We start from the raw sequence: 15,287 nt of genomic DNA on the forward strand, positions 1-15,287 counted from the left end.
TTTGGCTATATTGGTTATTTATGTTTTCAAAGTCAAACTATATAATAAAGTACATTCAGAGAAGTTTTATTTCCCTCTAGTGTGTCTTATTTTATTCTTTACCTCCCCCACTTATCCAAAAAATCAAATAATATCAATATGGTTGTCTATGGGAAGTCCGATAATGTTTTTCCTAATTCTTCCTTGAGATTTTCAAATCAAGGCAAAATAAAATTAAAAGAAATAAATTATTTGTTCTACAAGACCCAGCTCATGTCGCCTCCATGAAACCTTCCCATAAGTACTTTCTCTTTTCTGAATTCATACATTCTGTGTCTATATTGCTCACTTAGCCCTTTTCATCAGTTAAAAAATTAATGCACTGAACCTAAAAAAAAATTAATGCACTGATATCTGAGGGGCATCCTGTTAGATGTTGTGAGGACACCACGGATTATCAGTTAAGTTTTCACATATAGTCATTTCCTTTGTTAAGCTGTATATAGAAGAGAGAGCTTTCTCATACCCTACATGGTGGCCAACACTTCTGACTAATGAACCAGTTCCTTTGCACAAAATGGCGAAGAGAAAATAAAAACTGAAACAGATCGATGCAAGTCCCTTTAATAAAGTATATCAATGACAACTTCATGTTTAAATAAACGTATTGTTAAAAAATCATGCAAGTGTATTTTGTTATAAAGACTAAGAAAGATTTGAGACTGCTATTCCCTCTGCAGAAACACTATGCACAGATGCAAAATGATCAAAGGCTGATATAATAACGAATCTCAAGTAAGTGGCGTGGCCATCCCGGGCCTGTAAAGGAAAAAGCAATATGAATGCTTTTAGCAATTTTAGTTAACTGTTGAATGGCAGTTAGCAGAAGAAAGGGTTTGATGCAAGAACGATATCCTAAATATATAATAATATATAAGCTACAACACTCAGAAGAGAAGCCAGCTGCACATAATAGTGAAGTTGCTCTGATGTATTATCAGGCAAGTATCAGCATTGGTTTGATGAAAAAAAAAAAGCAGGTGGAGCTAACAATTGCAACTTTACATTTCTGATTAATTTTTTTTTTTTTAACGTTTATTTATTTTTGAGACAGAGAGAGACAGAGCATGAACGGGGGAGGGTCAGAGAGAGAGGGAGACACAGAATCAGAAACAGGCTCCAGGCTCTGAGCAGTCAGCACAGAGCCCGACGCGGGGCTCGAACTCACATACCGCGAGATCGTGACCTGAGCCTAAGTCGGACGCTTAACCGACTGAGCCACCCAGGCGCCCCTCTGATTAATTTTTTAAGTGTCTTTCTATGGGGCACCTGGGTGGCTCAGTTGAGCGTCCAACTTTGGCTCAGGTCATGATCTCATGGTTCATGAGTTCAAGCCCCACATTGGGCTCGATGCTGTCGACACAGCCACTTCAGATCCTTGGTCCCCTTCTCTCTCTGCCCTTCCCCTGCCTACATTCCCTCTCTCTCTCAAAAATAAACATGTTTAAAAAGTGTCTTTCTGAAGTATTTTTCATGTTTAGATTTCCCTTGTTTTATGATTCCTCTGACTATATACCCTGAAACGTTACTGTACTTTCACATTGATATAATTTCTCTGGAAAGCAAATTGACAATATACATAAGCAGCTATAAACATGTCTACACTGATGGACCCAGTAATTCTATTCCTTGAAATTTAATCTTAGAGAATAATTCACAAGGTGACGATCATGGTAGCAAGAACATGCATAACATGGCCTCTGTAGTATTACTTGTAATGACAGAGGGAGGAAAAATGAAATCAGTTAACATTTGCCTATTTTCATACATTTAATTTTAATTATGAAACTTGTAATATAATATTGTTTAAAAAGATACAAAATTCTTCATTTTGATAACTATGTGATGCATATTGACAACTAGAAGAAAAAAAGTGTAATAAAAGCTGTTGTGGCAGGCTAATAAAATCATGGCTGATTTCCAGCTTCCCATTCCCCCTTACTATTTTCCAAATGTTCTATATAATTTTGCAGTGCTCCTTGATTCACAGTGAGTTCTGAAACAAAATACTTACCAGAAGCTTACTAATCATAACTCATTAGTAAAGATGGACAAAAACAGGCAGTTAATATTCTGTCTAATTAATCATTTTTCTGCCCCCCACTGGCCTCTCCAGTCCTTGGGCATGTGTGGGTGGTAGAGAAGATAATTAAGAGGATTCAAAAACTTCCTACAGAATCTTTTGAAACGCTGCGCCCAGTAAGTTGTGAAGAAGGAAACTTAACTTTAAGCCTCATTTAGAGAAATCTTAATTAAACAAACACTATCATCTAAAAAACAAAAAACAAAAAAACACCCCACATTCAGTTGTTTTACTTTTTTGTGTGTTTGTCTAAAACCAGGGCCTGATAAACTAGCAGGAACAGAGAAACTCCTGATGAGGCAGCAGCTTCATCAACGGGCATTCATTCCACTTGACAAGCAAAGCCCAATGGAATGTTGTCGAAAAATGCTGGTTCTCTTTCCACCTCATCTCTCTTTGGCTTATTTGTTGCTGATCCTATGCTCCAGTTCCCCTTATGTGAATCTCCCTTGTCCTTTCATGCTTAAATTAACATCCGATTTTGGCATCTCGACCTTTTTCAATTCCTATTCTAAAAGGCCTACAGAATCAAATGAAAGAAAGCTAAGCAAGTAAATACTTCAAAATAAATGAACAAAATAAAGATAAATAAGTGAACTGTTTTATCCTTGCTGTCATTCTACGATAGACAAGAGCCTAGTTTATGAATGCTATATTTAGAATATAATATTATTGAGAATAACCTTCTCTGTTGGTTGATTGGATAAAGAACCTATAATATAACAGGAAGATATTTATTAACTTTATGACTAAAGAGATAGATTTAAAATTTAAATACATTGTGCTGGCTACAGATAATGTTTATCTCTACCAAGTATATTTACTTACCATAATTTCTTCATTCTGAAGCTGCCCCTCTGTGTGGACTAGATCTAAAGCAAATTTAACAGAAATGAATTAGGGACCAAAATACATGAGGACAGCTACTGAAATTTATGTTCAGCAAAACATGATGTCTGGTAAACTATAGTTAGATCAGACTTACCAGGGTTTGGGGGTTAAAATTCAATTTCAAAATAGCAATATGTGATATAAAAAGCATGAAAGATAAACTGTGAGTTCTAGACCATCTCTAGTAAGTATAAACAAAAGGAAATGGAAATTACAGTAAAGGAATATAAAGTAAGGAATGGATAAAATGTGGAAATCCCTTTTAAGGATCAAGCTATTAACAGTTATTATAGGCCTGAAAGGAGCCATCTTTTTTTTTAAGTTTATTTATTTTGAGAGAGAGAGGGAGCATGAGAGAGAGTAGGGAAGGGGCAGAGAGAGAATCTCAAGCCTCAAGCAGGCTCCATGATGCTGGTGCAGAGCCCGATGCAGGGTTTGAACTCACGAACCACGAGATCATGACCTGAGCCGAAATCAAGAGTTGGATGCTTAACCAACTGAGCCACCCAGGTGCCCCTTGAAAGGAGCCATCTTATCACCACTCTCATGGGTCATGACTACAGCTCAGTTTCTCACACTAAATTTTTACTGTGATGTTGAATTATGCTGCCCATGAATTGACCTTTTCAGGTATCTAACTTAAAAAACCTTTACTTATATAATTTTAAAACATTAACTTAGTTGATCACAAGTTAATCACATCAAACATTTTTTGGAAACATGATTTGAATTTTTTTAAATGTTTTTTTAACTTATTTTTGAAGGAGAGAGAGACAGAGCATGAGTGGGGGAGGAGCAGAGAGAGAGGGAGACACAGAATCTGAAGCATGCTCCAGGCTCTAAGCTGTCAGCACAGAGCCTGATGCGGGGCTCGAACTCACGAACTGTGAGATCATGACCTGAGCCAAAGTCAGACACCCAACCAATGGAGTCACCCAGGCGCCCCTGAATTTTTTTTTTTTAATGTTTATTTATCTTTGAGAGACCAAGACAGAGTGTGAGCTGGGGAGGGGCAAAGAAAGAGGGAGACACAGAATTCAAAGCAGGCTCCAGGCTCTGAGCTGTCAGCACAGAGCCCAATGCAGGGCTCGAATTCACGAACTGTGAGATCATGACCTGAGCTGAAGTCAGACGCTTAACCAACTGAGCCACCCAGGTACCCTGGAAATATGATTTGATTAATATAATAATAAATACTGTCATAATTTAGAAATTAACTTTCTTTGTATCAGAATAGTTAGCATGCATACTTTTTCAAGGCACATCCTACGAACAGGGTAGTCTGTAGGAAGTAAGATGGTGCATGACTTTGTTTCCTAACCTCTTTCTGAGGTAATGAATAGTAATCCTCTGCCTGACCCTTTCTTCCTTCTCTAGTCCTGCTCCTGAGAGATAATGTTTTCAACTCCTTAAGCTTTTTTTCCTGGAATTGTAACATGTTTATATTCCATTCTCAATTTGTAAATGATTTACTGACTTTATATTATGGTAGGAGAAAGTTTAGGTCTCTTAGACCAATATTCTCTCCCTTTTCCTCCTGTAACTTTTCCCTCCCGCCATCCTCTCAATTTTGAAATCAATACTTGATGGTTACATTATTGCCTATATAAATGTTATTTACTGCTGAAATGAGTAATGGACTACGATCCCATTTTCTTTCTTACACAATTCCTCCTCTACCAGGAGTTAATAATAACCTCTTCTTTCATTAGTTTTATAATTATGAAAAATTGGAAAATCTCACATACATAAAAGAAGAGAGGATATAATTCCTGTATATACCTATCATCTTGATTTTATACTTATTAACATTTCAATATACTTAATTTATGGAATTTTTTTTGCTCAAGTATCTTATTTTATTTTATTTTTTTATTTTTTATTTTTGAGACAGAGAGAGACAGAGCATGAACGGGGGAGGGGCAGAGAGAGAGGGAGACACAGAACCGGAAGCAGGCTCCAGGCTCTGGGCCATCAGCCCAGAGCCCGACGCGGGGCTCGAACTCACGGAGTGCGAGATCGTGACCTGAGCTGAAGTCGGACGCTTAACCAACTGAGCCACCCAGGCGCCCCTGCTCAAGTATTTTAAAGCATGTTCTAAGACAACATGACATTTCACCTCCAATTATTTGATTATCTATCTCTAAATAATAAGGATATTTTCTTACATAACCATAATACTATTATCATACTAACATTAAAAAATGCTTTAGGGGCGCCTGGGTGGCTCAGTCGGTTAAGTGTCTGACTTTGGCTCAGGTCATGATCTCCTGGTTTGTAGGTGTGAGCCCTGCATTGGGCTCTGTGCTGACAGCTGGAGCCTGCTTCAGATTCTGTGTCTCCCTCTCTCTCTGCCTCTCCCCCGTTCGTGTTCTCTCTCTCAAAAATAAACAAACACTAAAATAATTTTTAAAATGCTTTAATATTATATAATAACCAGTCCACATTCAAATTTTCCAATTGTTCCCAAAATGTCTTTTTATGGTTGCTTTATCCAAATCAGAATTAAGTCTCTTTTAATCTTGAACTAATTTTCCCCCCATTTTTTCCCACGTCAGTCTTACTGAAGGGACCAGAAAGCAGAATGACACACATTTTGTCATCTTGCCTCTTCATGGTTTCATTAAATCTGTTCCTCTGTCCTCTGTTTCCTATATACTGGAATTAGAACTAAAGGCTTGATCATATTCAGGGTTTGAGGCTTTCACCAAATGTCTTTGTGATCTTTGGCTGTCTTTCGTTACTTATAATAAATCACTTGAAAATTGTATGCATGAAACCAGGCTCACTGACTAGTGGATTTCAATAGGTGGCCAGGAAAAAGCTAGGCTTTGTCAGTATCCACAGGTCTTTTTTCTATAGCCATTCAGTTTCTCCAAAAATTAATCATTCGGTCTCCTGGCCAGGACTATATTCTTGGTCGCTGTCATAAATAGTAGAGCACAGAGGAGTTCCCACCATTCAACATGCAGGCTTCCACTTAAATCCCATTTTCAACTCCATGCCTCACTTAGCTTTCTCTATTATGCCTGGTCTCCCGGAGTTCTGAGCCTCAACATTTAGTGTTTCTAGTCACCCCTTGCAAGTGGTTTGTGGTCCAGCTTTGTGGAATAGGAGAACTTACCTAGGGCCCAAGCATTCTATATATAGATATTCAACTAATCACCCTTGTTTTCTGGTCCTTGTCTCACTTGCACTTTCCATGGTACCTCTTACATTCAAATTCTAGACCTTTCTAGGGTTCTGTTTGGGCAAACTGGCGTGCTTCACACTGATATTCTCCTTGACACTTAGGTTATAACTTACTCCATTCAGCTGTACAAGTTAATTCTCTTCCACCTGTATCCTCTCTTCCATAATATCCATCTCTCACATCTGCTTTGATCTCCTATGGTTTTTGTTTGCTTTTATTTTTTGCCCTTGTAGGTTTATGCTTCCTTTTCCTTCCTTCTTTCTTTCTTCCTTTATTTTATTTTTTACTTATTTTTGAGAGAGTGTGCTCGCATAAGTGGGGGAGGGGCAGAGAGGGGTACAGAGGATCCAAAGTGGGCTCCATGCTGACAGCCAAGAGCCCCACGTGGGCCTCAAACTCACAAACCATGAGATCATGACCTAAGTTGAAGTCAGACACTCAACTGAGCAAGCCACCCAGGTGCCCTGACTCCTTTTATTTCTTTATTATTATTTTCATGGTATTTTCATGGAAGGAGAGGAAATAGACACATGAAGGCAATATGTTGTGTTTAACTCGAGGAAATTCTGCTGATGATATTAAATAGTACCACTAATTAGGAAGGAAGGAAAGACAGGAAACTAACATTTACTGTCTACCATATGCCAGATACTAAGTTCACAAAAACCTTAAATGGTAGGTTACCATCTCCATTTTTCAGATAAGGATTCTGAAACCCCAAAAAATTAAGTATTAACATGGTAACAGCTGCATAACCAGTAAGTGAAAAAGCAGTCTTGTATTCAAACCTGAGTTTTTCTGGGCTCTAAATAAATCACAAGAGTCATCTTTTTCCACCAAAATGCAGTCGAATTGGAAATACAGAATCAAAGGACAATACTCCTTCATTATCAGAATAATGCTGGCAAAAAACAAGCACATACCTCTTTCAATCCATGGCTCAAAATCAACTGGCTCTTTAGAGGTGCTCTTTTCAATCCTCAACGTCCTCACTGACATTGTAAGCAAACAAAATGAATAAAGTGTTAATTACCTACCTGATTTTATGTTGCTGTCCCTATATTCCTTTTTTCCTCTGTTTCAAAGTGTCAACCACGGGTGGGACTGCACAAAATACTGGGATCAGAAACACCATTGAAAAATCATCCACATACTCTGTTTGTCTGTAGGGCCCAATGGTAAAATGCAGTCTTATGTCACTATAATCTTATAAATGTACTAACAACACAAAGTTAGTAGAGTCTTTTTTTTTTTAATTTTTTTTAAAGTTTATTTATTTTTGAGAGACACAGAGAGAGAGAGTGCAAGCAGGGGAGGGGCAGAGACAGAGGGAGACACAGAATCCAAAGCAGGCTCCAGGCTCTGAGCTGTCAGCACACAGCCTGACGCAGGGCTCGAACTCACGAACTATGAGATCATGACCTGTACCGAAGTTGGACGCTCAACCGACTAAGCCACCCAGGCGCCCCTAGAATCTTTGAATTTTTTTATCATCCAGAGTTTTTTGAATACTGGTAATAATAATAATAATAATAATAATAATAATAATAAATTATTTTTATATTCTGATATTATTAATTATTATTATTATTATTATTAGCGGTCTTGGTCATAAATATTTACTAGAGAAACTACTGTGAGCCAGGCCTATTTACTCATTCACTCCTGACCATAATCTTATGAGAAAAAATATTACCAATCCACTTTATTGATGAGGAAACAGGCTTAGAGAAATCAGGCACCCTAGAGAAGTAAGGCAAAGTGTTCAATGATACACAACTAGTAGGGGCCAAAAGTGGAATTCTAACTTTAGGTGTGTCTGACTCCAGAGCCTCTAAAATTAATGTCCGAAGAGAGACTTAACCAGAATGTAGGCATTTTCCTTCTGCATTGATTTTTCTCCATTACCCCTAACCCAGATCCTGCTACCCCAGAACCACTCTTCTCTTCTTTGTTCTGTGCCCTAGGGGGAGGATCCCTGTAGACAGCACCACTGGCTACTGGTCAGATTTGGCTAATGGGAGGCACTGGGAGGAAATTGGAGGGCAGTGGTGAAGTGAGATCAAGTTTTTTCTCCACTCCCTTCCTGCTTCCATGCCATGTCTTTGACAGTGGTTGGGTCCCTTCATGATTACAGCTGCTGCTGGGCCACAGGCTCCAGCTCCCACTGGGCTCCGAAAACACTGTTTCCATCCCTTATCCCAGGAGTGGTAATGACTTATTGCTGTAGCCAGTTTCAGGATGTTCCCACCATCCCTGATTTGTTTCTTTATTCAGACCATAATTTTGTAAGTAATCTCATCAATAAATTCATTTGAACCATCTGGGATATATTGTTTCCTGCCATGACTTTGTCTGAAATACTTTATCCTTAAATAAACATAAGACAGGATTAGAATGATGTTCCAATGGGAGAGTCTCCTCCTAAACCCCTCAGAAAATGCCATTATTAATAGAAGAATCAAAATGATCCCATGCAAATAATCAGGGTTATCAGATTTTCAGAAAGAATTTGACAGAGGAACCCCAAGCCAAATGAATCTGGAATAAAGATGTTGAAGAACTTAGTGTTCTGGCAAGCTGGCTTCTTATGTTTATAATAGGTCTTTTGCCAAAGATTATCAAATAGTAAATTGCATGGAAATTATTATGCACTTTGGAAGGGTTTCAAATTTGCAATTTTAGAGAAGCTAACTGTGCTCAAGGCAGTTAACCCATATTCCTCACTCTCCCACCCCAGCCATAAAACTGTAAAAAAAGTTAGTGTTCTGCCAAGAAGTTTACTTGTTTTGCCAAAAGTTTACATATGTGCCCTCTGCCTATGGGAAAATTAAAAGATGATGAATAATCACATATGATATGCTTACCAAAGTAACTCTGGATTACAAGTCTTTCAATCCTTACATGTTTGTGAAAACAAATAATGAACTCTTGGGGAAACATTCCTGTTGTGGTCCAAAATGTATCTGGATTCCTATTGTTAATTTTAAAGAAAAAGAGAAAGAAAGACCCAAATAAAAATGTTTAATCACAAAATTCTAGTGAATAAGTATTTTTAAAAAAATAAATGACCCTGGATTCTTATAATTCCTATCTCTTCCTTCTGCCTCTAATCTCTCCCCAACTTTAATAATTCTTCTTTACTACTAGCAGATCTATTTTTTAAAAACACAGAAACAGAACTGATATCGCTCTGGTCTGAAAGCCTTCAGTGGCCCCTTATTGCTCATAAACATGACTGTGTAGTATGGCATTTTATGACCCTGTACAATTTGGTCCATTATTAAAGTACACTGTCTCCCATCATAGTATCCTCTCTCATTACTGTAGTCACATTGGGCCAATTAAGATTCTGCAAAGACATCATATAGGCTCATGTTTCTGTGCCTCACTTAATTCATGAGATTCTCTTGACCCGAAAGCCTTTTTTCCCTTACAAGTTTATTCACTCTTTGGTCCCATCTCTCAACCTCAACAAATCAGAATCACTTCCTCAGGCCTCCTTTGCACTTAGCATCGATTTTTGCATTGGTACTTATTTCTTGTGTTTTTATGGCTCCTGCTAGATGCTGACTTTTCTGAGTCAAACCGCTTTCTCTTACTTATCTTTACACCCCAGCAACTATCACAATGGCTGACCCATAGTAGATGCAGAATAGATGTGTGTTGAGAAAAAAATGCACTCAATTTTAAGTCACATATATAATTAAATATATAGTACTAAATATAACTATATAACTATAACTAAATATACAGTACTGCCTACAGAAATAACCATTTCTATTTTCTTTTTCTTTTTTGGAGGCAAATTTATACCTATGGTGAAATTTATCTTAAGTCTATAATTCAATGAGTTTAGACAATGTATATAGGTCAACCAATACCTCAATCAAGGTATATAACATTTCCATTGTTCCAGAAACTTTCCTTCTCTTTCCTTCCAGACAATTCTTACCTCCCTTAGGCAATTAATGCTCTGATTTCTATGACCACAGACTATGCCAAAATTTGGTTACTCATTCTTTTGTTTGATATTTTGTTAGATATTTGGATTGCTTCCAGTTTCTTAGTATTATGAATAGGTGATTACAAACGTTCTTGTACAAGTGTTTTTGTGGACATATTTTCAATTTCTCTTGGGTAATCATTAGGAGTAGAAATGCTGGGTCACAGGGCAGAGGTATATTTAATTTTACAAGAAGCTGTCAGATTTCCAAAGTGGTTGTACTATTTTACATTCCTACCATCAATGTAAGAGAGTTCTAGTTGCTCCACACCCTTGTCAACACTTGCTGTTGTCAGTCTTTTAAATGTTAGCCATGCTAGTGGATGTAAAACGGTGTCTTACAATGATATTAATTTGCATTTCCCTGATAACAAATGTTGCTAAGCATTTTTTCATGGGCTTTTTGGCCATTCACACATTTTCTTTTGTGAAATGCCTGTTAAGTGTTTTTTCTTTTATTATTAAACTGGTTATATAGTTGACTCTTAACAATGTGGGGGTTAGGGCTGCCGACCTGATACGCAGTCAAAATCTATGTATAACTTTTGACCCTCCAAACCTAACTACTAATAGCCTAGTATTTACCAGAAGCTTTACTGACAACACAATCAATTAACACATATTTTGTATGTTATATGTACTATATAATGATACAATAAAGTAAGCTAGAGTAAAAAACATGTTAAGAAAATCTGCAGGAAGAGAAAATATGTTTACACCACTGTACATATATTTCTTCAGAAAAAAATCCCATGCAGTTCAAACCCATGTTGTTCAAGGGTCAACTGTACATGACTATATATTTTTGTAGGAGTCCTTTGTGAAATAATATGTATTGTGTATATTTTTTTCCAGTCTGTAGTTTGCCTTTTCCTTTTCCTCCTTGTGTCTTTCAATGGGTAGAAGTTTTATTTTTGGTGAAGTCCAGTTTTACAACTTTTTTCTTTTATGTTTAGTGATTTTCACGTCCTAAGAAATCTTTGCTTACCCCATTGTCATGAAGGTACATTCTAATGTTTTCTTCTCGAAGCTTAGTAATTTTAGCTCTGAGTGGAGATCTATGATCCATCTTGAATTAACTTTTGTGTTTGGTATAAGGTACGGGTAGAGGTTCATTTTTATTTGTATGTTTATTCAGTTGTTCCAGCACCATTTACTAAAAGACTTTCCTTTTCTTATTTAATTGCTTTGATGTCTTTGCCTAAAATTAATGGACTGTATATGGGTAGATCTATTTCTGCCTCCTCCATTTTATTCCATTGTTCTGTTTCTATATCCTTAGCCTTCTGTTGAAAATTAATTGACCTTGGGGCATCTGGGTGGCTCAGTCAGTTAAGCATCTGACTTCAACTTAGGTCATGATCTCACAATTCGTGGGCTCAAGCCCCGTGTAAGGCTCTGTGCTGACAGTTCAGAGACTGGAGCCTGCTTCAGATTGTATCTCCCTCACTCTCTGCCCCTCCCCTGCTCATGCTTTCTCTCTCTCTCTCAAAAATAAATAAACGTTAAAAAAATTTAAAAAAGAAATAAAATGAATTGACCTTGCATAAGTGGGTCTATTTCTGGGCTTTCTATTCTGTCCCACTGATATAGATACCTATCTTTACAAAAATATCACACTGTTTTGATTACTGTAAGTTATTTTTAAATCTTGAAATCAAATCACATAAGTGCTCAAACTTTCTTCTTTTTCAAGATTATTTTGACTAGACGAGACCCTTGCATTTCCATATACATTTCAGAATCAACTTGTGTTTTATGCAAAAAGTCATTTGAGATTTTAATCGACATTGTGCTGAATCGATGGTTATGTTAGGGAGAAATTGCATCTTGACAATATGAAATTTTCCAATCATTAATGTAGTGCATTTTTTTCATCTATTTAGTTATTTAATTTTTCTCAGCAACCTTTTATAGTTTTCAGTGTAAATGTTTGCATATCTTATTAAATTTATTCTTAACTCTCTTATATTTTAACTGCTATTGTAAATGGAATTTTTTAAACTTCAGTTTCCAAATGTTTCCTGCTATTATATAGTAATACAGTTGATTTTTATATATTGACCTTGCTAAATTTACTTATTAGCTCTAGTAGGCTTTCTTTGGTAGATTCCTTGTTTTTTGTAGATTCAGATGAAACAATGCAATCTGTGAACAGAGACAATTTTATTCCTTCTAATATTTATGCCTTTTATATCTTTTTTTTCCCTTATTGCATGGTTTAAAACCTCCAGGACAATGCTGAATAGAAATGGTGAGAGCAAACATTCTTGCTCTATTTCCAGTCTCAGGGTGAAAGCATTTATTATTTCAGCACTAAGCTGAATGTGTTTAGTAGATGACTTTATCAGACTGGTTAATCTGATTGGTTGCTAAGAATTGTTATCATAAATGAATGTTGGGTTTTGTCAAAATCATCTATTGGGATGATCATCTGATTTTTCCCCCTCGTTCTGGCAATGTGGTGAATTACACCCAACCTGGTATTCCTATGATAACGTGGTAAATATGCCAACCTTGCATTCCCAGGATTAATTCCATTTGCTGAATTCAGTTTATAAGGATTCTTGTGTCTATGTTCATAAAGAATATTGTTCTTTAATTTTCCTTTCTTGTTTCCTTTCCTTGTAATGTTTTTATCAGATTTTATTTTCAGGGTTACACTGTTCTCATAAAAAACAATTTGAGAAATGTTTCTTCCTCTATTTTTGAAAGATTTATACTATTTCTTCCTCAAAATATTTGATAGACTTTACGATAGCTACATGGCTATTCAAATACCCTTTTTCATCTTTTGTCATTTTTATAGGTTGAGTTTTTCAAGGAATCTGTCCATTTAAGTCATCAAATTTATTAGCCTAAATTTTTTCTTTTTTAATTAAAAACATTTTTTAATGCTTATTTATTTTTGAGAGAGAGAGAGAGACAGACAGACAGACCACAAGTGGGGGAGGGGCAGACAGAGTGGGAGGGACAGAATCCAAAGCAGGCTCCAGGCTCTGAGCCGTTCAGTGCAGAGCCTGATGTGGCGCTCAAACCCATGAACCGTGAGATCATGACCTGAGCCGAAGTTGGATGCTTAACTAACTGAGCCACCTAGGCGCCCCAATGGAAAATATTTTTAAATTGAGGTATAACTGACATCTAACATATTAATTTCAGGCATACAACATAATGATTTAATACCTTCAATTTGTCCTTGATAGTGACTTATTAATCTTTTAGAAGCTGTACTGATATTGCTTTTTTTAAAAAATGTTTTTAATGTTTATTTATTTTTGAGAGAGAGAGAGAGACAGAGCACAAGCAGGGGAGGGGCAAAGGGAGATGGAGACACAGAATCTAAAGCAGGCTCCAGGCTCTGAGCTGTCAGCATAGAGCCCAACATGGGGCTTGAACCCATGAACTGTGAGATCATGACCCAAGCCGAAGTTGGATGTTTAACTGACTGAGCCACCCAGGGAACCCAATATTGCTTCTTTCATTGCTGGTACTGGTAATTTATATTTTCTCTATTCTTTCTTGGTCAATCTTACTAGTGGTCTATAACTTTTATTAATCCTTTCAGATAATCAATTTTGGCTTTGTTAATTTTTTCTAATTGTCTATTTTCCATTTCATTGATTTCTGCTCTTTATTATTTATTTTCTTCTACATTCTTTGGGTATACTTTGCTCTTCTTTATCTAGCTTCCTAAGGTGGAAATTTATTTGTTGGTTCTTAAAAATTCTTTATAATAGAAAATATTTATGCTATAAATTTCCCTGGAATCACCCACGTTAGCTGCATCTACAAATGTGAATATATTGTTCTCATCATCATTCAGTTAAAAATATTTTCTAATATACCTTGTGATTTCTTCTTTGACCCATGGGTTATTTAGAAGTGCCATGCTTAAAATCTAAGTTTCAGAGATATTCTTCCAGATGTCTATTTAAAATTTATTTGTAATTTACTTACATAGTGGTCAGAGAACAAATTCTTTTCTCCAGCTTTATTGCAATATATTCAACATAACAACATTACATAAGTTTAATGTATACAACATGATGATTTGATACGTGTATGTGTTGTAAAATCATGACCACAATAAAGAACACAACCATCATCTCACATGTTTACCATTTTTTGGAAAATATATTCCCTAAGATCTGAATCTTTTGACATTTATTGAGATTTTATGCCCCAGTACATTTTAGTGAATGTTTAATGCATACTTGTTCCCTGTGCCATTGTTGATTATAGTGTTGTATAAATGTCATTTTAGTCAAGGTGACTGGCAGTATCGTGCAGATCATTCTATCTTTACTATGCCTTTACTATCTGTATCTTTAGATTTTTCATCTGGCTGCTTTACCATTACTGAAAGAAAGTTGTTAAAATCTTCAAGTATGATTATGGATTTGTCTATTTCTCTTTCATCTGTCAGTTTTTGCTTTATAAATTTTGAAGATCTATTATTAGGTCAGTACACATTTAGGAGTATTATCTCTTCCTGATGAAAAGATGCTCACACCTTGTAAAATGTCCCCTTCATCTCTGGTAATTCTCCCCTTTTACATTCTACTTTGTCTAGTATGAATATAGCCAGTTACTTTCCTATGTTTATTGTTTATAGAATGCATCTATTTCATCCTCTTATTTTCAACCTATTTGTGACTTTATACTTAAGGTACATCTCTTGCAGACAGCATATACACGGGTCTTGTACTTTTATCCAGTCTGACAATTTCTGCCATTTAATTAAAATGGCTAGCCCATTGGCATTTAATGTAATTATTGCTATGGTTGGATTTAAGTCTACCATCTTGCTCTTCATTTTCTATTTGCCCTCCCATCTATTTTTTTCTTGTTCTATTTCTCCTTTCTTATCTACTTTTGACTGAATAAAAAACCCTAAAATTCCATTTAATTTTCTATTGGTTTTATATCTCTTTTTTTGGTGTGTGGCTATTCTCATTTTGGTGTGTGACCTCACGATAGTCAATTTACATTGAACTCCACTTGTGTGCCATTATTTTCATGTGTTTTACATTCACATACATAACATTTACTACTATATGTATATAATAAAT

The 15,287-nt window shown here is 36.2% G+C and overlaps 1 protein-coding gene across 4 annotated transcripts in view; it reads right to left on the reverse strand.

Moving 5' to 3' along the window:
- Window positions 1-587: 587 nt before the first annotated feature.
- Window positions 588-15,287, reverse strand: part of HSPB11 (heat shock protein family B (small) member 11) — a 31,794-nt gene continuing 17,094 nt past the window's right edge. For all 4 annotated transcript variants that reach the window (XM_042951449.1, XM_042951447.1, XM_042951446.1 and 1 more), the window contains 4 exons: window positions 9,074-9,180; window positions 7,130-7,198; window positions 2,951-2,994; window positions 588-798 (listed from right to left, as the gene is read on the reverse strand). In XM_042951449.1, the coding sequence (XP_042807383.1) occupies window positions 685-798; window positions 2,951-2,994; window positions 7,130-7,198; window positions 9,074-9,180 (334 nt within the window). In that variant the 3' untranslated portion in view covers window positions 588-684. The remainder of the gene's footprint in view (window positions 799-2,950; window positions 2,995-7,129; window positions 7,199-9,073; window positions 9,181-15,287) is intronic.

The sequence above is a fragment of the Panthera leo genome, chromosome C1 (assembly GCF_018350215.1).
Source record: "Panthera leo isolate Ple1 chromosome C1, P.leo_Ple1_pat1.1, whole genome shotgun sequence".
Taxonomy (NCBI): Eukaryota; Metazoa; Chordata; class Mammalia; order Carnivora; family Felidae; genus Panthera; species Panthera leo.